Source organism: Rattus norvegicus, chromosome 12 (genome assembly GCF_021556685.1).
Source record: "Rattus norvegicus strain SHRSP/BbbUtx chromosome 12, alternate assembly SHRSP_T2T, whole genome shotgun sequence".
Lineage (NCBI taxonomy): Eukaryota > Metazoa > Chordata > Mammalia > Rodentia > Muridae > Rattus > Rattus norvegicus.
This window is the reverse complement of record NC_141545.1, coordinates 14,056,625-14,077,879: the sequence shown is the minus strand read 5'-3', so window position 1 is coordinate 14,077,879 and position 21,255 is coordinate 14,056,625. Positions and strand designations below refer to the sequence as shown.

Below are 21,255 nucleotides of genomic sequence, written 5' to 3'. Positions count from 1 at the left end.
AAATTTTAAGTTTTTTCTGATATTACTAGGCCAAAACAAACATGATCAAGGTTATGCAAAGAATGAGTATTAAAAGTGCATGAGGTGGGAGGGCTGATGTCAGTTCAAGCCCAGCCTATGCTGCAAAGAGAGTTCAAGGCCATCCTTGGGTACATAATGAATCCATCTCTCGGAACATAATGATACTAAGAAATCTGTTGTTTTTTTTTTTTTTTTTTTAAGTATTTAAGTTCAAGTCTTCTCAACAACTTTCTGTGTTTTCAATTTCAAATAACTGTATTGTTTACTTGACATTGCTTTGACTCAAATTGTCAGGCAATAAGACAGTTTTATCTATTAACTAGGTCGTTATTACTTTTAAAACTCCCCGTTCCCCATTTCTGATGTGAGTCTGGGTTCAGGGCCCTTCATATTTTATGCTACTATTATCCTTTTAAATATTAAAAAAAATACTGTTATATGTATGTGTCTGTGTGAATGAATTGTGCGTGTGCGTGTGTGTGTGTGTGTGTGTGTGTGTGTGTGCACGCGCATTAACATTCCCTGAGGCCAGAAGACAGCTCTGCATCTCTTGGAGCTTGAGTTACGTGTAGTTGTGAGCCCCACCTAGTGTGGGTGCTTTGAAGAGCAGCAGGCGCTCCTAACCACAGTCTCTCTGTTTAACCCCAGGGCTACCTTTTATAATCAGCATGTATGTCTATAGCCTGTTTGGGGAGGTTGCGGGATTGGAGGGGGGTAGGAGGAACAGTACTCTGCCTCAAACTCAGGATCTTGTGATGCTTTAATCTCAACACCCAGGAGACAAAAACGGGAGTGGAGGTTAGGGTGCGGGTCTCTGTGAGTTTGAGGTCAGCAGGATCTACAAGTTCCAGAACAGCCAAGAATATACAGGGAAACCCTGACTGGAAAAACAAAACTTTTTTCTCTTCCGTATTTTCTGAGAGATGTATTCTGACAGGAAGGCTCTTCGTTTTTCTGTACTAATCATTGGAGAGCAGAGTGGTGCACCTCGAATGGTAGCCATCCTGGAGACAGTTTGTAGTACATGTGCAGAAGTCAAGCTCACAGTGCAGTTCCTACAGGCTTGCTTGTAAGCTTGCTGCCCAGCTAGGATCTGTAAAGTAGAACCTTGAAAGCTTTCAGTCTTCTCCAACTGGTTAGTTTTTGCTAAAAAGCTCTTCTGCAGTGGTGTTTGCTACATAGTCTGTTTTTTTCAGACTTTACAATTCTAGATGCTAGAACATCACCTGTGGTACCTACCAGCCCATAGTAAACCTTGGGCAACAAGACTTCGTAGGCTTCTCCTTGTGTGTAAATTGCACACATAGCTGGGGGCAGAGTATATTGGTGGACCCCACCATGATACATCATTAATTCCTTTAGAGTCTCGCTGTGTCTTTTTCTCTTATAATTGATTGTGCAACACAGTGATTAATCTTAGCTATTAGTATGCAGTCTAGTGACTTTCTGGATGTGTGAGAACTGTCTTGGACTCAATCATGCTGGTTTTTGTCACTAAATTTACTGAAGACTTTAAGGGTTATATTGTAAAGCAGCTTTACTTACAAGCAGCAACCTGAGGAGTTCCCAGTGTGTGTCTGATCTTCTACTTTTAAATGTCTATTTTAGGAATCAGAAGATTTCTCTGCATTCTCTACAGCTTCCTAGCTTGTCTTGTGTTGACAAGGAGGGCTGGCATCTATAGGCTTAAGTTGTTGAAGTTTCCAAGAAGTGAAGAGAACCCTCTTTATAACAACACTGTCTGTCTGGAAGAGAATTCTGTCTCTCCATTTCTTTTTCTAAGGTCAGCCAGTCTTACTGAGTTGATTTCCTGCCCCAAGAAACTAGGTGGAGCTGTTAGCTAGCTCAGTAGTTAAGAGCACTTGCTTGCTCTTTTCAGAGGACCTACATCTGGTGGCTCATGACCTCCTGTAACTCCAACTTGAAGTAATCCGACACTCCTTCAGGCCCCCATAGGAACTTGCATACAAATGCAGTCTGTATGACTGTCTGTCCCCTCTCCCACCCCCACTCCCCATAATTAAATTAAAAAATAAAATTCAGTGAGTGATAGAGGAAGACACAAAAAGGTCAATGTAATCCATCCCTTTATTAGTAAAAATACCTTTGTATTTGAGGGATTTGGTTTACATACATGCATGCAGATATACATACATACAACTTGTTCATTTTTTACTGGTTGTTTTGTGTTCTTTGAGACAGAGTCTCAGTATGTAGTGGTGGCTGTTCTGGAACTCACTCTTTCTCCCTGGCTGGTCCATTAGTACAGAAATCTGACTGCTACTTCCTCCTCAGTGCTGGGATTAGAAGTGGCCACCATGCCCAGCACTTAGTATCCCCTAATGAGTTTTGAGAACTATGCCCTTGGGGACTAACTCTTTTAATAGTGTTGTAAACAGTTTTCTTTTTTAGTTAACATCTTTTTTGACATTTGTAATTTTTTTGTACACACATACACTCACACATACACACACACACACACACTTTTTAAAATAGTATCAAAGTCTTTCCCATTCGTTTCAAACTTCTGAGTATCTCCTGAGTAATTTCCTGAGTAAACTCCTGAAATTGAGGAGAATGACAGGCAATTACTTTGTTGTTTCTTCAAGTAACCATCTGGTAGTACCTTTTATTTCCTGGGTCACCTAACAGTGCCTCCAAGTTGTCACATCGGATTACTTAGTCACATTATCGCCCTTTTTCCCCTTTGTTTCTTGTAAGAGTGTTTCCCAGTGTGCATGCAGTAACCCACAGAGGCCAGAATGCTTCAAAAGCTGGTGTTAATATGGTTGTTAGCTGTGCTGTGAGTACTGAGAATTGAACCTAGGTCCTGGAAGAACAGGCAGGGTTCTTAATTGTTGAGCCATTTCCTCTCCCCCCCCCCCTTTTTTTTTTTCGGAGCTGGGGACCGAACCCAGGGCCTTGCGCTTGCTAGGCAAGCGCTCTACCACTGAGCTAAATCCCCAACCCTGTTGAGCCATTTCTGCAGCCTATTTTTATCACCTTTTTAATATTTGTTTTTTTATGTGTATTTCAGCTCCTTTTTAGTGCCCTGGGTCCTTTTTTTTTTTTAAGGTACATTTAACTAATTTTATGTATTCACTAATTTTAAGTATTTTGCGTGTGTGTGTGTGTGTGTGTGTGTGTGTGTGTGTGTGTGTGTGTGTACTGTATTTGAGCAGTGCCCATGGAGTCCCCTAGAAATAGAGTTACAGGTGGTTGTGAGCTACCATGTGGTTGCTCAGAACTGAACCCAGGTCCACTACAAGAACAGCCCTGTTGTCTTGATGACTTCTACAAAATTCTAGAACATCTTGAGGACTACAATGTTGATTACCTTTTACTATTACTGATGTAATAACTTCTATTTTTCGTGGGGTTAGACAAATAGTTCAGTGGTTAAAAATACTGCCTGCTCTTCCAGAGGACCTAGGTTCAGTTCCTAACACCCACATGGCAGCTCACAACTGCCTGAAACTCCAGTTCCAGAGGGTCCGACACCTCACACAGACTTACATGCAGGCAAAACAGCAGTGCACATAGCCCTCCCCCATTTGTTTTCTTTTTCTAACTTCCTGTTTTGTTTGTGTTTCTTAAGTGTTGTTTTCTGGCTTTCTCAATGCATACTTTCCCACAGATATATTAGCTTAGCTTGGGCAATTTTTAAAAAATAATTCTTGTTACTTTTGCTGAACTAGAGTCATATTTTTTAGGTTCATTTAGGTAGAATTGTCATCTGATTAGCAGATAAGTATAGATACTATGCTTTGTTCGAATTATCTTGTCTATCCGAATTTAATTACTTTTCCAAAGTCTACTCACTTGTATGTAAGTTTATGCTTATCTTAGTTTTTATTCCTAGTTCATGTAAATGAGGTGGCTTTTGTGTGTGTTTTCTTTCATTGCTCCCCAGCCTCCTTCAGCTGGGCTATTGGACTGATCTGAGTATTAAGTATTTTGCTTATCTGTAGTTTACACAATAATTGTGAGACTGGACCATTAAGGGTATAGGTGGCCCACTTGACTTTGGTGTATTTCCTAGAGGGGCAGGTGTAACCATGAGCTAAGGAGTGTGTGTGTGCCTTTTGTAGTCTGTGCTTTTCACTTTTCCACAACTTAGAGTGGTGGTCCTTAGAACTGGAGCTCTGTCATGTGTCTGGCCACTTTCCCTTAAAGGTGTCTGGTTCCCATAGTAGTGTGGGTTTGTGTTCATTACAGTCCCCGAAGTACCATGTTTCACAGAGCCATTTTTCAGTTGGTAGACATTTGGGTTGTTTCCAATTTTCAACAGTGGCGATGATCATGTGTGTGCTCTGGGCATTCATATACAGGTGTTTGTGTGGATGTGTGTTCTTCCTGCTACTGGAAAATAGACGTAATGTGGGATTCCAAGACATATGGAAACTTTAACAAGTAGAAAAATTGTTACACAATTTTACATTTCTACCAGAAGGAAGAAAACCTCTGTTTTCTCCCTTCCTCACTAACAGCTTTTGTTGCTGTCCTCTTGACCACAAGCATTCTAGGGAACGATACAGCATGTCACTGTGGGTCTGGATGTTCATGTCCCTATTGATACTGTGTTTCTTTGCATGTGATTGGTTGACATTTGTATGTTGTCTCTGAAGAAATCTCTGGTCACATTGTAAATTAGTTGTTTATTTTACTTGCTTTTGTTGTGTGCTCTAAGCCTTCTCAGACAGACTAAGCTGCAGTGTGCCCACCGTGATCCCTCCCTATAAAACACACAAGTGGTTCAGTTCTTATTCGCCTCATTTTGAACATTTAAATGTCTTTTTTTATTGTTTGTGCCATAGATGGTAGGGCTATTGCTCAACTGAAGTGCACAGGGGCTTACCCCTGTGTTCGCTCTACAGTTTCATGGGTTTAGCTATTTTTAGGATTTTAAAAGCCATTTTGCATATGGTATGAAAGAAGTACTAAACATGATGCATTTTGTTTCTGTTTTATTACTCTTCCCCCAAGGTAGGCTCTCTGTGTAGCCTAAACTGGCCTCTGGCTTGCGATCCTCCTGCTTCTGCCCCTCTGAGTATTTGCATTACAGGTATATGCCCTCATCTTACCTGACTTCCTGCAGTGCTGTGTGGTGCTCAAACTAAGGACTGTAATTTGCGTGCCTCCCTAAGTAGAAGTACAAGCTATTTCCCCACCTCCTTTTCAGTGCTGGGGAGTGGAACCCAGGATTTGTACTCACTAGGCAGTCACCTGTTGAGCTTCATGCAAGAGTTTTTAATGGTTCTTAGCTGCCCTCTCCTTTTCAGTATTCTAGCTTTTTAGAATTTTAAGTACATTTGTGCTTTAAACTGTATCGGACTTTAAAAGAAAAAAATCTAGGCTATTTTATATTCCAGGACTTTCAGCAAATGAGTTTTTTCTTGTTTTTGTTTTTGTCTTTTTAGATTTATTTATTTTATATGAAAATACACTGTCACTGTCTTCAGACACACCAGAAGAAGGCATCAGATCCCATTACAGATGGCTGTGAGCCACCATGTGGTTGCTGGGAATTGAACTCAGGACCTCTGGAAGAGGAGTCAGTGCTCTTAACCTCTGAGCCATCTCTCCAGCCCTGAATTTTTTTCTTAACGAAAAAAATTGATTGTTTTAATTGTTTTTCACCACAGAAATTCCAGTAATGAGTCCTAAAACTGTCTCTACCCCGCAACCCCCAGTCCTATTTTAGAGATGATTTCCCTTTGTTCCTTACCCTAGTGTCCTGGCATGCTTCCAGGTCAGGTCGAGGCCTCCATGCTCATATACTGCCCCAACCCACCTGTGTTCTCCCCCCCCCCCCTTCTTTCTCTCCCCATATTGCTCTTAGATGATTTGTTTTCCCAGTATGCTTTGGTTTTGTCCATCACAGTATTGTATAATAGTTAGAAAAGATTTGTTCTTTTCTGTTCAGAGCCCTTGCTCTCAGAATTTATTGAAGAGGTGAGTTTTTGTTTTGTTTTGTTGTTTTCTCTGATTGACTGTTGCCTCTCCAAACCTGTTCTCCTGGAACTTGTACTCCCGTTGGTTCTGTGCCTCTAATCAAGCTTTTGTGCTCTCCAGCTTTATTTTTCGCTGGTCTCCTCAGCACCTTTTCTGGGTTTTGATCTGCTTTAGTTTACCTGCTGAGAGCTGCTTCTTTAATGCTCATACTGATTTTAATCTTAAGAGACCTGCTTGCTCTGTTCCAAGAACTAATATTGTCACTTTTGTGTGCTTTGTTTTAGTAGTGAGTTGTTTTCTGTTTGCTTGGTTTTTTTGTTTGTTTTTAACTCTGTATGCTCTTCTCTGGGGTACCTTGTATCAGTGAGTTTTCGTGAATTTTGTGCATTTTTAGTTCTGTTAGTTTTTGATTTCTGAAACCGGATCTTGGTGTGTGGCACAAGCCAGCCTTGACTTGGAATCCTCCGTCTGCTTGTTGAGTAGTGGGGTTTGGTGAGCAGTGTGAGGAAAGCTGTGGTGGATCAGAAGTTTAGATCCAAGAGAAACATTCAAGGTCATTTCTTACCATTGGGAAATGCCTTGGGGGCCTAGCTTGGAGCCCTGCAGCAAAATTACTAGCAGTTTCAGCCCAGGAATGACATGCAGATTAAAAAACTGCTATAGGCAGAGCTGCTCTAGACTTGACCACAAATAAACGTCTTACTCCCCAAAATTCAAGTGTTATAAAATAATTGCTAGAATTTCTGACCCTTTCCTCTTAGGAACAGTAGCGGTGACCTTAGGAAGGAACCAATTGACATCCCAAGGACTCATTGTACATCCAAAATTATAGATGAGTATTTCAAAGGAGAAATTAAAATTATAGCCTGTGTAAAAAGAGATGCCATTTAAAGCGGTGATTAGGATTGCTCAGATGTGACTGTTTCCCCACATCAAAGGCAAAGCTGCTCCAGTAGGAAAAATGGAGGGTTTGGAAGAATTGAAAAACAGTTTTTAATTCCCAGAGGTCAAAATTAAAACTGGAGGTAAATTGTATTGCAGTAGAAAGTTTGATGACTCCAGGAGATGATGTATCTATCATTGTACAAAAATATTTGGAATTCTGAATTCCCACTTCAAAATGTTTATACCTAGTTTCTAGGAATTGGAAAGTTATCTCAGGTAAATCAAAGTGTATGATGGGTAAATGTGTAGGATTGGAAGGTCAGATAGGGAAGGGAAGGCCTTATGTGGCTGACACACCCATCCATTGGTAGGGAAGGGAAGCCTTATGTGGCTGACACACCCATCCATTGGTAGGGAAGGGAAGGGATTTTTTTTTTTTTTTTACAACTGTGGGATATTCAGATTAATAATCCTGCAGTCCCAGAAACAGCCCATAATGAAATAAGTGCAGAAATGGTAGATGCTTGTGGAGAAGGTCTTGATGTGTGTCGCCAGAAACAACCCCAGACTGTGCCAATTGTCCAAATACAGGGCATAACAGGAATTGAGTTTCCAAATTTATGGGGGTAGGGGATGCACTGCTGAAGTATCAATGGCTCTACCCTTAAAATGGTTGACCAGCGGCCTTTAAGGGTAAAGCAGTGGCCCTTAACCATCGAACAAACAAAAAACTAAAAAAGCAAGCACTTGAGCAGCTGGAGGGTCAGCATATAGAAGAGTCTGTCAGTTCTTGGAACTCTCCAATATTCGTTATAATATAAGGAATCAGAAAATTTGAGATTATAAACAGATTTAAGAGCTATGAGTAGAGTAGTCTAACTAATGGGTTTGTTATAGCCTGGAGTTCCTGTCCTTTCTTCATTATCTAAGGCATGGCTTATCTTAGTAATTGATTGAAAAGACTGGTTTTTAGTAACCCATTGTATGAGCAAGATAAAAATTGTTTTCTGAATGCCTATAAAAAGATATCAGTCAAAAGTTCTTTAACAAGGAATGTTAGTGAGTCCAATTTTATGTTGATATCTTGTGCAACAACTGCTGGAAATAATTTGTAGGCAATTTCTTGTATCCATTTTTTTATTATATGGATTTGGGGGGGGGCTAATTCACATGCAGATACTTTAGAGAAAATGTTTAAGGAAACACAGACAATTCTGTCGTGCTGCGAGTTATAGATTGCTCCTGAGAAACTACAGTAAAGAGATTTGATTAACTATTAGGTTTATGAAATAAGTCAACAACAGCAAAATCATTCAATCACAAAAGGCACAGATCAGAAGAGATGAGTTGCAAATTCTTAATGATTTTCAAAAATTAATGGGAGATGTTAATTGGCTATGGCCTATTATTGGGTTAACTACTCAAAGTGTTAAGTAATTTGTTTTAAATATTGCAAGTTTTCAACCTAATAAGTCCAAGATGGTTAGTGGCTGAAGTGCAGAGAGTTAACTCTAGTAGAACAGATTTAATCCTAAAAGGAAGAATAAGACGACATGAGTTTTCAGGAAAAAACTCAGCAGAAGTTGTAAACTGATGCAGACACTCTGTCATTGTTGGTAACCTGTGGAGGTTGGTGAAGAGTTTGTAGCTGTTTTTTAGGAGACATCAACAGCAGACAGCCTAAGCCAGCAAGCGTCTTCAGATCATCACAGTATTCTCCACACATTGTGGGAGAAACACCAGCTCTGAAGCATCTACGTTCTCTACTGATGCTAATAAGTTGGAAATGGCAGGCTATAAGTCAGACCGTATGAGTAAAGTAATTCAAAGCCTATATGCCTCAATTAGAAAAAAAAAAATCACAGCTATATGGATTTCTTAGATTTTCCTGAACCTCTTAATATAATTACTGACTCTCAATATGCAGAAAGGTTATTCTGCATATAGAAACTGCTGGATTTATTCCTAATAATTCAGGATTAACCTTTTTTTAAATACAAATGCAACAATCAGGATTAAAAATTATCCATTATGGGGTTGGGGATTTAGCTCAGTGGTAGAGCGCTTGCCTAGGAAGCGCAAGACCCTGGGTTCGGTCCCAAGCTCCGGGGGGAAAAAAAAATTAGCCATTATATATCAACCAAATTTGTTCACACACAGGTCTGCTAGGTTCATTACCACAGGAAATGAAATGAACCAGTTGTTGATAGGAAATATATTGGAATCATCAGAGTTTCATGAAAAACATGCAAACAGCTGAAGCTTAAAAAAAGTTTTTTCTGTTACTTGGAGACAAGCTAAGAAAAATTAAGCCTCGTTATACACTGAAGTTAACCCTAAAGATACCCAAAAAAATCCGGCAAATGGATGTGTTTCATTTTTCAGAATTTGGAAAACTAAAGTTTAAACACCATGCCTTTGATACATAATCAGGATTTTAAATTTTAAATTCTGAAAAGGCTGATTCTATAATTACATCTTTACACTAAGTAATGGTTATCGTGGGGAAAACCTCACAAATTAAAACTGATGAAGCCTCTGCATATGTCTCTAATAAATTGAAATCATTTTTTTGCATATTATGTAAAATATATTAGCATTGTACCACACAGTCCTTCAGGACAGGCAGTTGTAGAAGGATCTAATCCCACCTTAAAGGAAATGCTTACAGGAAATGCTTATAAGACAAAGAGGGAAAATAAAAAACTGCAGAGATTCTAATCAGTAGTGCTCTAACTTTAAATTTTCAGAATGTTAATGAGAAAGGATCAACAGCAGCTAAGAAACACTGGGTTATAGAAAAAAAAACTATAGAATTAAGTCAGCCTGTGTGCTGTAAGGATATGTTAGCATTAGAGTGGAAGCCAGCATGGTTTTGTGTTGGGGGTGAGGGTTTCGTTATATTTCCACAGGAGACCCAAAGCTGTGGGAACCATCAAAACTGTTAACAGTTAGAGATCTTCTGAAGACCTTGGCCGCTGACCATAAAGCATTTATTTCATTGAAGATGTCTCTGTTTATACTTTCCCACTATACACAGCACAGTTAATGTCTTAAAAACAGCAGGGGGGAGATGTAGTGACATTTTGAGATTTCTGGAATTTGGTTTCTTAAAAAACACAGAAATATCATAAGAATGTACTTTTATGTTGGGGTGTGGGGATGGTTCGGATGGTCCACAGCAGCTGACCGTGATTCGCCTCATGTTCTAGCAGAAGCATGGTGTGTTTTCCGATCTGCAGAAAATTTCTGTGGTTGTGTGATACTTGGAATTCTGGGAGCTCTTCAGACGGTACATAAATGCTAGGACCCGGAGAGATGCGGTGGTTGTTGGTCCCTTAGGGAATTTGGTTGAGGTTCGTTTGTAGCCATGATCAAAGAAGAAACAAAAGGAAAGAAATTAGATTCAAAATCTCTTTCCCCTCTGTTCCTTTTCTCTCATCTCCTGTCTTTCTCCTCTACCCACTAAGTCTACTGTTGGAGGGTAAAACCAGGGGGTATGGGGAGATAAGGGGTAGGAACAAGAAGAACCCTCAAAGTAGCAAAGACCATCTACATCTCTGTACTGGCTACCTCTGTATTACTGCTCACTTCTATCTGGTTAGGCATTTTCCAGGCACTCTACAGCAGTTAGGTTATCCATAGCATCACTTCTATTTCTCAGTTTGAAATTATAGACAATGTCACCCTGATCATGATTGACAAAAAGGGTAAGACAGAAATGATGGTAGTGAACATCGTTAATTTGAGGTATTAAAATACATGTTAAGAGTAAGACAGAAATTATGATAGTGAACATCGTTAATTTGAGGTATTAAAGTACATGTTTTAATTCTTCTATTATAAGTGTCTATATCATTATTAGTAGGAAACTTCTTGGATCAGGTAGATTCGGAATCTTGTGGGAAATGATTTCCATGGTTACCGCTGTAGAAGGGAAATATTTTCAACTAGGCTCTCTTCCCTTCCCTCCCCCTCCCCCTCCCCCTCCCCCTCCCCCTCCCCTCCCCTCCCCTCCCCTCCCCTCCCCTCTTTTTTCTTTTCTTTTCTTTTGCCTTGCCTTGCCTTTTTCCTTTCCCATTCCCCTTCCCCTTTCCTTTAATAAAGTGGTCCTTGAGACAGCATCTTTTTTTGTGACCCTGGACAGCCTGGAATTTACTCTGTATATTAAGCTGGACTCCAACATGGAATTATCCCCCTGATTCTGCCTCCTTAAAGCTAGAATTATAGGTGTATGCTTAGCTCAGGGCACATACTTTGGATCATTGTCCCTGGGTTTAGTTAGGCAGAGTCTGTTAATTGTAATTCAGCCCCTTGTGTGTAACCACTTGTTTATATAGTATCCTTTATTCCTTTGTGTTGTTTATAACTTAGCCTTGTGCTTACTAACAAGCATGTATGGACACATCTTTGTTTATGCACCTGTGTGGGAACTCCACCCCATTCTTTAATACTCTACTAACGTGTGAGTGACACATTGCTTTTCCCAGATACTGTACATCCGTTTTGTCTTTAGCTGAGTAAATATCCACGTGGGTACTAATGCTCGCTGTGTTTCAGTTTTAGTATATTTGAAAAATTCTATTACCTCAGCTTACCTGTATACAACTTTGCATTAAAATAATTTCACCAAATTCAAAGTGGTTCAAAGAAGTCTTGGTACTCTGTACAGTCTAAGGTCTGCCATGGGCAGCTTTCCCACTCGCTCGCTCACTCACTCACTCACTCACTCACCCACCCACCCACCCACCCACCCACTCACCCACTCACTCACCTTGCAGTGTTTGTGATGATGATTTAATCTTCAGGCCCTGCTTTCCTCATCTCTATTCCTACTGAGAGCCAAGACCTCCGTCAGCTTCGCTACATCTCCCCACATAACCTAAGTGATTACTGAAGCCACTGAGATGGCACAAACCTCCTTCTTGTCCTCTTTGAGACAGTGAAGGGAGTGTGGGCAGGATTACTGTTACACATACTGCTGTTTGTGACAGAAAGGCAGCGAACTACTTCATTCATCTCTGGTGATCTCCAGCAGCTTCCTCTCAGGGACACTTAGAAGCTAGCTTTATGGCCAATCTATGCAAACATGGCCCACCCATATTTTTAACTAAGTGAGTAGAGTTTAAGTACTCCTATAGATTCTTGTAGCTAACTTCAAATGTAGAGGTGGATAAAAAACAAAGCCCCAGAGTGGTTAAAAACGAGATAAAATATGGTTCACCTTAAAGCACAGTGACTGGACTTCATAGCCTTTTCTCTTTTTCTCCTTTGGGGCAGGGGATGATAGATTTTTAAAGTCTCTTCTGTTTTCTTGACATTTGACATTTCTGGTCTACCTCAGTATTGATAAGAGTAGAAGCAGTAGGGTCCTGGGTTGGGATATTGAAGTTGGCTTGAGTTTGTGCCTTGGCTCTGCTGTTGATGTTGTACTGTATGGTTAAATGACACACACTGCATCTAGGTTCTGACTGTAGGTGCTTAGAGACTCAGATCCAACCTTGCGATGAGCCTCTTAGAAGTGCAAAGTGATCTCCAGAGACAAGAGGTCTCGTCTCAGTTTTAAGCTCAGTTTATTTTCTAAAAGCAGAGTCTTGATTGTTTTATGAGACATTAGAAAATTGAAAAATATCCCATTAATAATAGCTCTCTGGCCAAAGGTATTTTGCTAATTCTTAGACATTCCCCAAGTAGGAAACGGCTCCTGTCCACGTGTTGCTTGTAGCTAGAGCCCCTGTTTCATCTCTGCTCCAACAAGCCACCTCCTTAAACTTGGGACTGCCTTCCCCTGGCTTTAAATAATTTGCATGGTATCTGCATTTATATACGTGGTGGTCAGTTTAACTTCTGTTTGAGGGTTTTGGAAATCATCATATGCTTTTATGTATGACTTGGTTTTGTTTTCTCAGCTGGCTTGGAATAATCCAAAGGGTAAAAATACTGATTCTCCCTTCTCCATGGCATCTGTGGTAGAGGCCATTGTTCAGGTGGCATTGTTGGCTGTGGTTGAGTGACTTGCACTTGCACATGGATCTGCAGCAGTTGGAGATGGTTAGTGCATGGCTAGAGTTGCAGACAGGCATCAAGACAGGACTTGTTTAGAGATTTGGTACTTAACCCACCACCGTGTATTTTAGTATAGTCTCAACCTTTTTCCCCAAGAAATTTTGCTGTTCATATTTCATTGAAGGAATTTAGTAGGTCGTTATTATTTGAATTTTTAGTATAATATTTGCATAATTGTGTCATTTGGGCAGTAATAACCATTCTAAGACTGAGGAAAAGAGCTGTTCAAGAGACTCAGTTCTGGTAGTTTTCATTATTTCATTAAATTAATTTGTTAATCTCTGGTGATTCTTAGGGTAGGTTGTCAAGGAGAAGTCGGTTGCTGATTTCATTTGGAAGTGACTTTAGTTAAGAATAAGAAACTCCTTTGTACTTGCTTTAAAACAAGATTTTTTTCTTTGCACTTAAAATGGATGTTTCTTTCACATGAGTGTTTGCATTTTATTTTCCCATTTTTTTCCCCTCTAAAACCAGTGTGCTATTCCACTAAGACCCTGTTTTGCATCTTCCCCAGGAATGTCACTGTCTGCTGGATCTTCCCCTCTCCATTCCCCCAAAATTACTCCACACACCTCTCCTGCTCCTAGAAGAAGAAGCCACACTCCAAACCCAGCAAGTTTCATGGTGCCGCCTAGTGCCTCCACTCCTGCCAATAACCCTGTTCCTCAGACTCCGTCCTCTGGTCAAGTGATCCAGAAGGAGACTGTCGGGGGGACGACTTACTTCTATACAGATACAACTCCAGCACCTTTGACTGGAATGGTATGGCTTCCATTAAAGAGGGAATCCGTGCTCTTAGAAAAGCTGCTCCTTAACTAATGTGGTCACCTCCAACGTTGGAAGGTTTTTAGGGACAAAAAAAATTACTTTACTTTTTAGCTTACTCTCGTATCTTTAAATTGATGTGATTCTTCCTAATTTCATTTGGAAATCGGGTTGTAGTTGTGTACTTTGTGTTAGTGTGCTGGGGCTGCCACTGCAGGGCTACCACCGTAAGACTTGAGCTAGCTAAAGTTGATGGTCTCTGGCTTCTGTTCCTAGTTACTGGGCAAGTAGGTCTACCTTTGAGAAGATGTTGAAGAAAGTAGGCTGTATCTTAATTATTGAAAGCAAATGGATGAGCCTTTGGCTCAGATAAAACAGTAAAAGGCAGAGCTCTAGTTTGCAGACTGGCATGCAGTGATAAAGGCTGGTCGTGTGGTTGTTGTGAAGGAGGGAAAGGATTCAGACAAGATAGCGAGCAGCCAAATGACTAGTGTTAGGAAGAGAATCACCACGTAAAAGGAAGAGTATGCTGGGTGGATAGACTTGCTTACATAGATCAAGAGAGGAAGAACATAGCCAGAAGAATGATTTCTTCTTAGGGTGAATCATCAGTGCCAGGAGATGGGTGAAAGGGCAAGAGAGCCAGCAGTGTGGGGAGTTGGGGGTGCCCTTGTGTTACTTAGTGCCTCTCTTTTTGGCCTCACTGCCTTGTCTACATTAAAGAAAAAAAAAAACAAAACAAAACTAAAGAAATTAGTAAATAGCTCTTGAGTTCAAAACAAAACAAAACAAATTCCATTAAAATGATGGGAGCTTAAACTATAGAAATCTGACTGGGTTTCAGTAAGCGCAATTTGATTGTCAGACTAAATTAAATTTAATATTTTGCAAAAGATCTTTTTAAGTGACAGGAAAACAGGTTTCTTTGCCTTTTTTTGGAAAGTTTAGACCTGTTGTGATTTTTACACTCAAGTCTTTGTACTTTTAAGATAGTTTTCTTATTTAAAACATGAGAAACATAGTAAGTAATCCCCTGCCTTGTAGAAATAAATGTGAAACCTTGTAAGTCCTGTAAATACCTTGAGGAAACCATTAGTGAGGTCTTCTGATGTGTTTCTTTTTGGGTGTGTGCATCACAAACCATGGAACAATGCGATGATCAAGGCGGAGCACCTTGTTCCTTTCAAGCAAAATCTTGCCGGTTTAATAATTTTTGATACTTTAAAAAATTTTTATTTATAGAAAGAAATTGCACTGAAATATGTAGAGGTTTGCTTGTCCCAGAAATGTCTCTGTGTCTGTAGAGATGAGTATATTTTACAATGTTTTCAGTCTTCTGGCCGTATTTATATTTTTTTGCAAGCCTGAGATAGTTAAACCTAATTGTCCGATAGAAGGAAACCAAGGCAAGAAAAAGGCAATTTTGCTCTCTGCAGGCCCAGGTTGTATAGTTTTACTTTATAGTTGCATTCCACAGCAGCTGAATGTCTGAGGATGACAACAATAAAAGGCCAAAAAAGCAGCTAAATTTACTTCTAAGAAAGAGGAAAGAAACCACTAGGGTGGACGTGGGGAGAAGCTTGGAGACACCATAGGGACAAAAGGAAGGCCCTGAGTGGGGGCAGATGAGAGAAGGAAGCTGAGGAGGTGGGGCCGAGGCAGCCTTATCCACTGACACCTAGAGTGTCTGAGCTTGGAGTGGCGACAGGTGTGCTAGCCACAGAGATGCTGCCAGACCATCTCCACCCGGCAGAGCCTCACGGCTTCTCTTTCTCTCTCCAGTTGGTTTAAAGTCCACTTCTGAACTGTTGGAATAGAACATTCTTTCAAAGAGTTATTTTTGCTTTCTCAGTGGAGCTGAAATTTTATATCTGAATAAATATTTTCTTCTTAGACTTTTAAAAAATTTCTTGTTTTTAAAATTGTTGAAATAGATTTATGAAATGAATTCATTCAGAAAGTATTCTCATAATTGTATTTGAAATATTCCAGAATTTATTACTATCATAAAAATTAAACTTATGAAAATTATATAAATCTTACTAACAGAAAAATTGATCATATTTTCCTTCTCCTTGCCATTTTAGGTATTTCCAAACTATCATATTTACCCACCAACTGCACCTCATGTTGCTTACATGCAACCCAAAGCAAACGCACCTTCCTTCTTCATGGCCGACGAGCTCCGACAGGTAGGCTTTCGGGAGCTAGGACAGACTGGCCATCGCTGTGCCTCAGTCGGGAAAATCTACAGAGCACTCTGTAGTCACACAGTCTCCTAGGCGAGCAGATTTAGGCCGGAAGCTTTATGTTTAAGGAAATCTTATATAATGTACTAGAGTATAAAATACAGACTTACTATTTAAATGTGTCACCCTTCTGTATTTTGGTTTTTGTACAGAAGAGATTCTTTACATGGGTTTATTTGTGTGTGTGTGTGAGTGTGTGTGTGTGTGTACATAAACATGCCTGCTCACTTGGAATGTGTCAGGGAGAGCACAGATGGGAGCTGATTCTCTCCTACTGTGTGGGTACTGGGAACAAAATTGAGACTATCAGGCACTGAGCCATCCCACATGGAAAGGGCTCTTAAAGAAAACATGTGGGGTTGGGGATTTAGCTCAGTGGTAGAGCGCTTGCCTAGGAATCGCAAGGCCCTGGGTTCGGTCCCCAGCTCCGAAAAAAAGAACAACAACAACAAAAAAAAAGAAAACATGTAATTTAAGTGCCGTTTAACCTTTAAATTATTTCTATTAATTTGACACAGAATTAAGCTTCATAACTTACTCCTTTGTTTTATTGGTTGTCATAAACAACCTGGATATTCTTGCTATTTATAGCTTATATATACATTCTCAAAAGTATTTTTATTTCATAGAAAGTGTTTTCAGTGCACTTATGCATGCAGTGTGTGTGTGATGTACACCTTATTGCTTTCTGCCGTACTGGGGATAGGAGCCAGAACTTTGTGCATGCCCGGCCAATACTGACTGTCACTGATCTATGTCCTCAGTTTCTGCATAACTTTAGAATGAATTCTTGACTACATTAATAGATCTTATATATTTCAGGTTGATTCATAGCACTTTTCTGGTTTTTTAAGATAGGGTTTCTTGTGTTACCCTGGCTGTCCTGGAACTCACTTTGTAGACCAGGCTGGCCTCGGAACTCACAAGAGATCTGCCTGCCTCTGCCTCCCAAGTGCTGGGGGTTAAAGGTTTGTGCACCATCATCTTTATTTTTTCTATTATTATTTTTACTTAGATTCAGACTTGGAGATAGTATCCCTAGAATTGAAATTGATACATAGTAACATATAAAAATGTTATGAGTATTAACATATATATAATTAAGTAGAAAATTATTTAGGTATAATGCAAAAATCTAGATTACAGAACCTCTGTTTAGAATTTGTTATCAATATCCTTATTTCCTATTCTTAGGAGCTGATCAACAGACATTTAATAACAATGGCTCAGATTGATCAAGCAGATCTGCCAGGTAAAATGAATGACGACATCTTCTTCCCAACCCTCGGGCAAGGCAGCTGGAGGACGGCCTGGCCTACAGCAGGCTCAAGGACAGCCTGGGCTGCACAGAGAAATCCTGTCTCAAAAAAAAAAAAAAAAAAAATTGGATCCTATCTTAAGCCACATTTAAAAAAATTAATAGATTAAGGATTTATATGCCTAAAAACTTTATAACTCCTACTGTGTGTACCTTTAAATTGATAAAGTATTTTGATAGGACAAGGTTTACTGCATGACTCAAAGAAGCCTTTTTTCTGGACTGTAGATTTAGCTCAGTGGAAATACTTGGGCTGGTAATTTGATTTACTCCCCAGCGCTGGAGGCTAAAGCCACAAAAACAAAACACAGATAAATTCTTCTAAGTTAAAATTTAAAAATGACCCAAAGACATCTGCTGTTAAAGAGGAACTAGAACTTGGAAGGAGAGATTTGTAATCCGTACAATTGAGAAATAAGAGAACAGGGCCTGACCGAAAAGCCTGGTGGGAAAGTGGCCGGAGACGAGTGTGAGCACTTTGATGGATGATCCTCAGCCAGTGGATGTTTCAAGGGGAAACACACGTAGGAAATGATTTATCAAGAGGAAACACATGTAGGAGATGATTTAAAACTTGGCCAATTTACAGTGGTGGGATATAGATCTGTGTGCTCATAATATGACGAGAGTTTAAACTGTTGGACATGCAACTGCTTTGGAAAACTCAAAACTATATGCCGCTATTTACCTGGTGTTTCCAGGTGAACTTTGACCTTTTCAGCTGGATGATAGACAAGGTAGTCGTAAATGCACACAAGGCAGTGGCAACCTGAAGCAGTCCGAATGCTCATCTTAAGAGCAGTGGACGAGTTTCTGAAGAAAGCACTGACGGCAGCACAGAAGAGTGTTAGTGACAGTGGAGAAGCGAGGCGGGGCGACTGCATGCGACATGCCCCTTTCTATGAAGTTACATAGCTCAGATAACACTCTGTAGTGCTTCATACGCGTGAACCAGTGGCCTGAATAGTATAAACTAAAGATTATTATTAAGTTAGTCTTGTACAGCTATGTTCAAACATGTCCTAATCAAAGAGCCCTTCATTTTTTTTTTTTTTTCTCTTTTCTTTTTTTCAGAGCTGGGGACCGAACCCAGGGCCTTGCGCTTGCTAGGCAAGCGCTCTACCACTGAGCTAAATCCCCAACCCGAGCCCTTCATTTTTGTAACTGACAGTTTTGCTTCTCAGGTTCACTGTGTCTTTTTTCGGTTAGCTTTTTATTTGACAGTTTCATTGTGTAGCCTTAGCTGGCCTGGGAGTCCCCAGTCTGCCTATCTCTGCTGCTGTTTCCTGAGTGCTGGGATGGGATGAGTGCCTAGCCATGCTCACCATTGCATTAGCCTTAGTCTCACGTTGGCTCATGTCAGTCTGTTGTTGCTGTCTTCTCTTTCTGTCTCATCAGTGTGGACTCACTTGTAGCCAAGCATGTTTCCCATCTCAGATAACGCTGGCCATGTCCAAAACCTTTTTAGTTATCATCACTGTGAGCGGTGTCTACAGCAGGCAGTAGCTGGAGGCCAGGAATGCTGTCAACACCCTGTGTGTGCAGGACGGCTCTTCACAGTGTTAATTGGGCTAGGGTTGAGAGCCGTGGCCATGGGCTTGCTGCACTGAGTTCTGTATACTTGAGAGCTCTTAATCTAGCTGATGGTTGATACGGCTCTTGGAGGAGAAGAAACTAAAACCCACCCTACCTACCATTTCTTTTTTCTTCTTCCCTTTCCACTCCTTATCACTGTCATTTTCAGTATGATCTGGAAGTGAGCTGTAGAGCGTGTAGTCTTCATTTGATTTTCTTTTGGGCTTTTAGCTCTGCAGTATATTTTTTACATTAGTTATTTTAATACTAAGCACCCCTTTAGTTATGAGTAAGTATATGGATTTATTAGACTGAGGTGAACACAAGAATAGAATGATAGTTAACAACTAAATCACCTGGAGATAAAAGGAACACATCTTAGCACAAGACAGCGCTCATAAAACAGGCCAGCAGCCTGTTTATAGTAAATAGGGTTCAGAGTGGGACCACAGCTCAGAGAACTGTGTTCCAGGAGAATCATGAGGAAGCTTCAGGGGCTTGATATTCGTTAAGTCGACAGTGGTGTGTCACAGTGGGACAGATTGAAGGAGGGACAGTGCTAAAAGTCCTACATTCGGTAACCTTAAGAGTTTCATGATCTCTTTCAAACAAATCATGTACGGCCATTGCACACACATTCAAGAGTACAGCTCCTGAAGCCTTGACAGTGGTTGCTGTGGAGATCTTTGTGTATCTGTCTTTTACCTCGAATAGTTGCTTGTTAAAAACCAGAGTAGTGATCAGAAAGGTTGCTGCAAATGTCATAGCTGGTTTGACTCTTGCGCCATCACCTGACGGTTACTTTCACTGTCGAGCACTGATTTCACTGTGCCTCTTAATTATTTGGGGGAAGCATAGTTTTTTTTAGTTGTACTTCTTTGTAAGAGTTTTATGTCGCATAGGTTCACACATAGATATGCATGCGTATACATGCATGGATACACTTCCCAATTTAATACAACTTATTTATTTATTTAATACAATTTATTAAATTTATGCTCTAAAGATAATTCAAAAATCTATCTTGGTTCTTACTAATATTAGAATAAAATGTTTAATATATCAAGTAATAACTCATTTTTAGTAATTATTTTTGAGAACAAAAATCCCTGTACTGTGCTGCCAAGAGACAGAAATAACTTGAGACTGTGAGCTTCGCTTGTGCTTGGCTACTCCATAACCTGGTCTGCTGGGTTTGTAACAAGTCTGTCAAACACACACTGCCTCGTGACACCGATCTGTTAAGATTTGTCAGTAGATTGTAATAAATTTGGTTTCTTCTTTATTATTGAGAGAGATTTATGAATGTCCGTCATTGACAATGATCTTTCTGTGACTTACTCCAGCAGTCCCTACAGAAGTTGACAGCTACCATAGTCTGTTCCCTCTAGAACCACTGCCACCCCCAAACCGGATACAGAAATCAAGTAATTTTGGATATATCACATCTTGCTACAAAGCTGTAAATAGCAAAGATGATTTGCCATATTGCCTTCGAAGGATACATGGTAAGGAAGGTGGATCTCCTCAGAAATATATTGCTTTTGCTAAGATTATTCATACTTTCACATAAACAGTGTTATATTATCATGCATGTTTGGAGAACAGGGTTTCTTTTTCTTCTTCTTTTTTTGTCCCCATTTGGAGATTAATAACTTTCAGGCAACATAGACTACTTTAAAAAAGTCAAATTTCTCTTGAGCTGTCATTTACAGTTGATTGTAGTAGAGAATTCTCTTCTTTAGGTTTTCGTCTTGTTAACACAAAGTGCATGGTGTTGGTTGATATGTGGAAAAAAATTCAGCACTCAAATATTGTAACTCTGCGTGAAGTGTTTACCACTAAAGCATTTTCCGAGCCTTGTAAGTAACCAGTCCTGTGGGTTCTACTCATGGGCTTCATTGTCTGGGTCGGGCTTCTGTAATGTGTGTTTCTGTTCCCTTGTAAGCTCTTGTGTTCGCGTATGATTTCCATGCTGGAGGAGAAACTATGATGAGCAGACACTTTAATGACCCAAATTCTGACGCTTACTTCACAAAGAGAAAGTGGGGTAAGAAAGAGATGCACGCAAACTGATTTAATGCACACTTTGACCCGTGGGGTAGGTTCTTACTGGAGCGCACACTCAAACTGATTTAATGCATGCTTTGACCCGTGGGGTAGGCTCTTACTAAAGCACACACAAACTTTCCTTACCAGTTTAAGGTCCTTACTGAACTTTATAAAGTATCTCAAAGAATTGAGTTGGTTTGCAGCACATTAGGAAAAATGTGCGTATTGACTCAGATTTCATACCAGTATTTTTGGTTTATTTTGGATATGTCCCACAGGATATAAAAATTTTGGATCTATCCCATAAGACAGAAAACCTCCTGTGAGCATAATGTGAAGACTTAACTTACCATCCAGTGTGATCACCTC

General features: G+C 40.0%; 1 protein-coding gene across 19 annotated transcripts in view; it reads left to right on the top strand.

Annotated features, from left to right (window-relative positions):
• Positions 1–21,255, top strand: part of Pan3 (poly(A) specific ribonuclease subunit PAN3) — a 117,173-nt gene that overhangs the window by 77,076 nt on the left and 18,842 nt on the right. For 14 of the 19 annotated variants that reach the window (XR_015634063.1, XR_015634062.1, XR_015634064.1 and 11 more), the window contains 6 exon segments: positions 13,442–13,689; positions 15,780–15,884; positions 17,136–17,193; positions 20,181–20,342; positions 20,580–20,696; positions 20,783–20,884. Coding sequence is in view for 16 of the 19 variants with exons in the window: in XM_087578724.1 (XP_087434850.1) it covers positions 13,442–13,689; positions 15,780–15,884; positions 17,136–17,193; positions 20,181–20,342; positions 20,580–20,696; positions 20,783–20,884 (792 nt within the window). In the remaining 3 variants the exon portion in view is untranslated. 19 annotated transcript variants of the gene reach the window in all.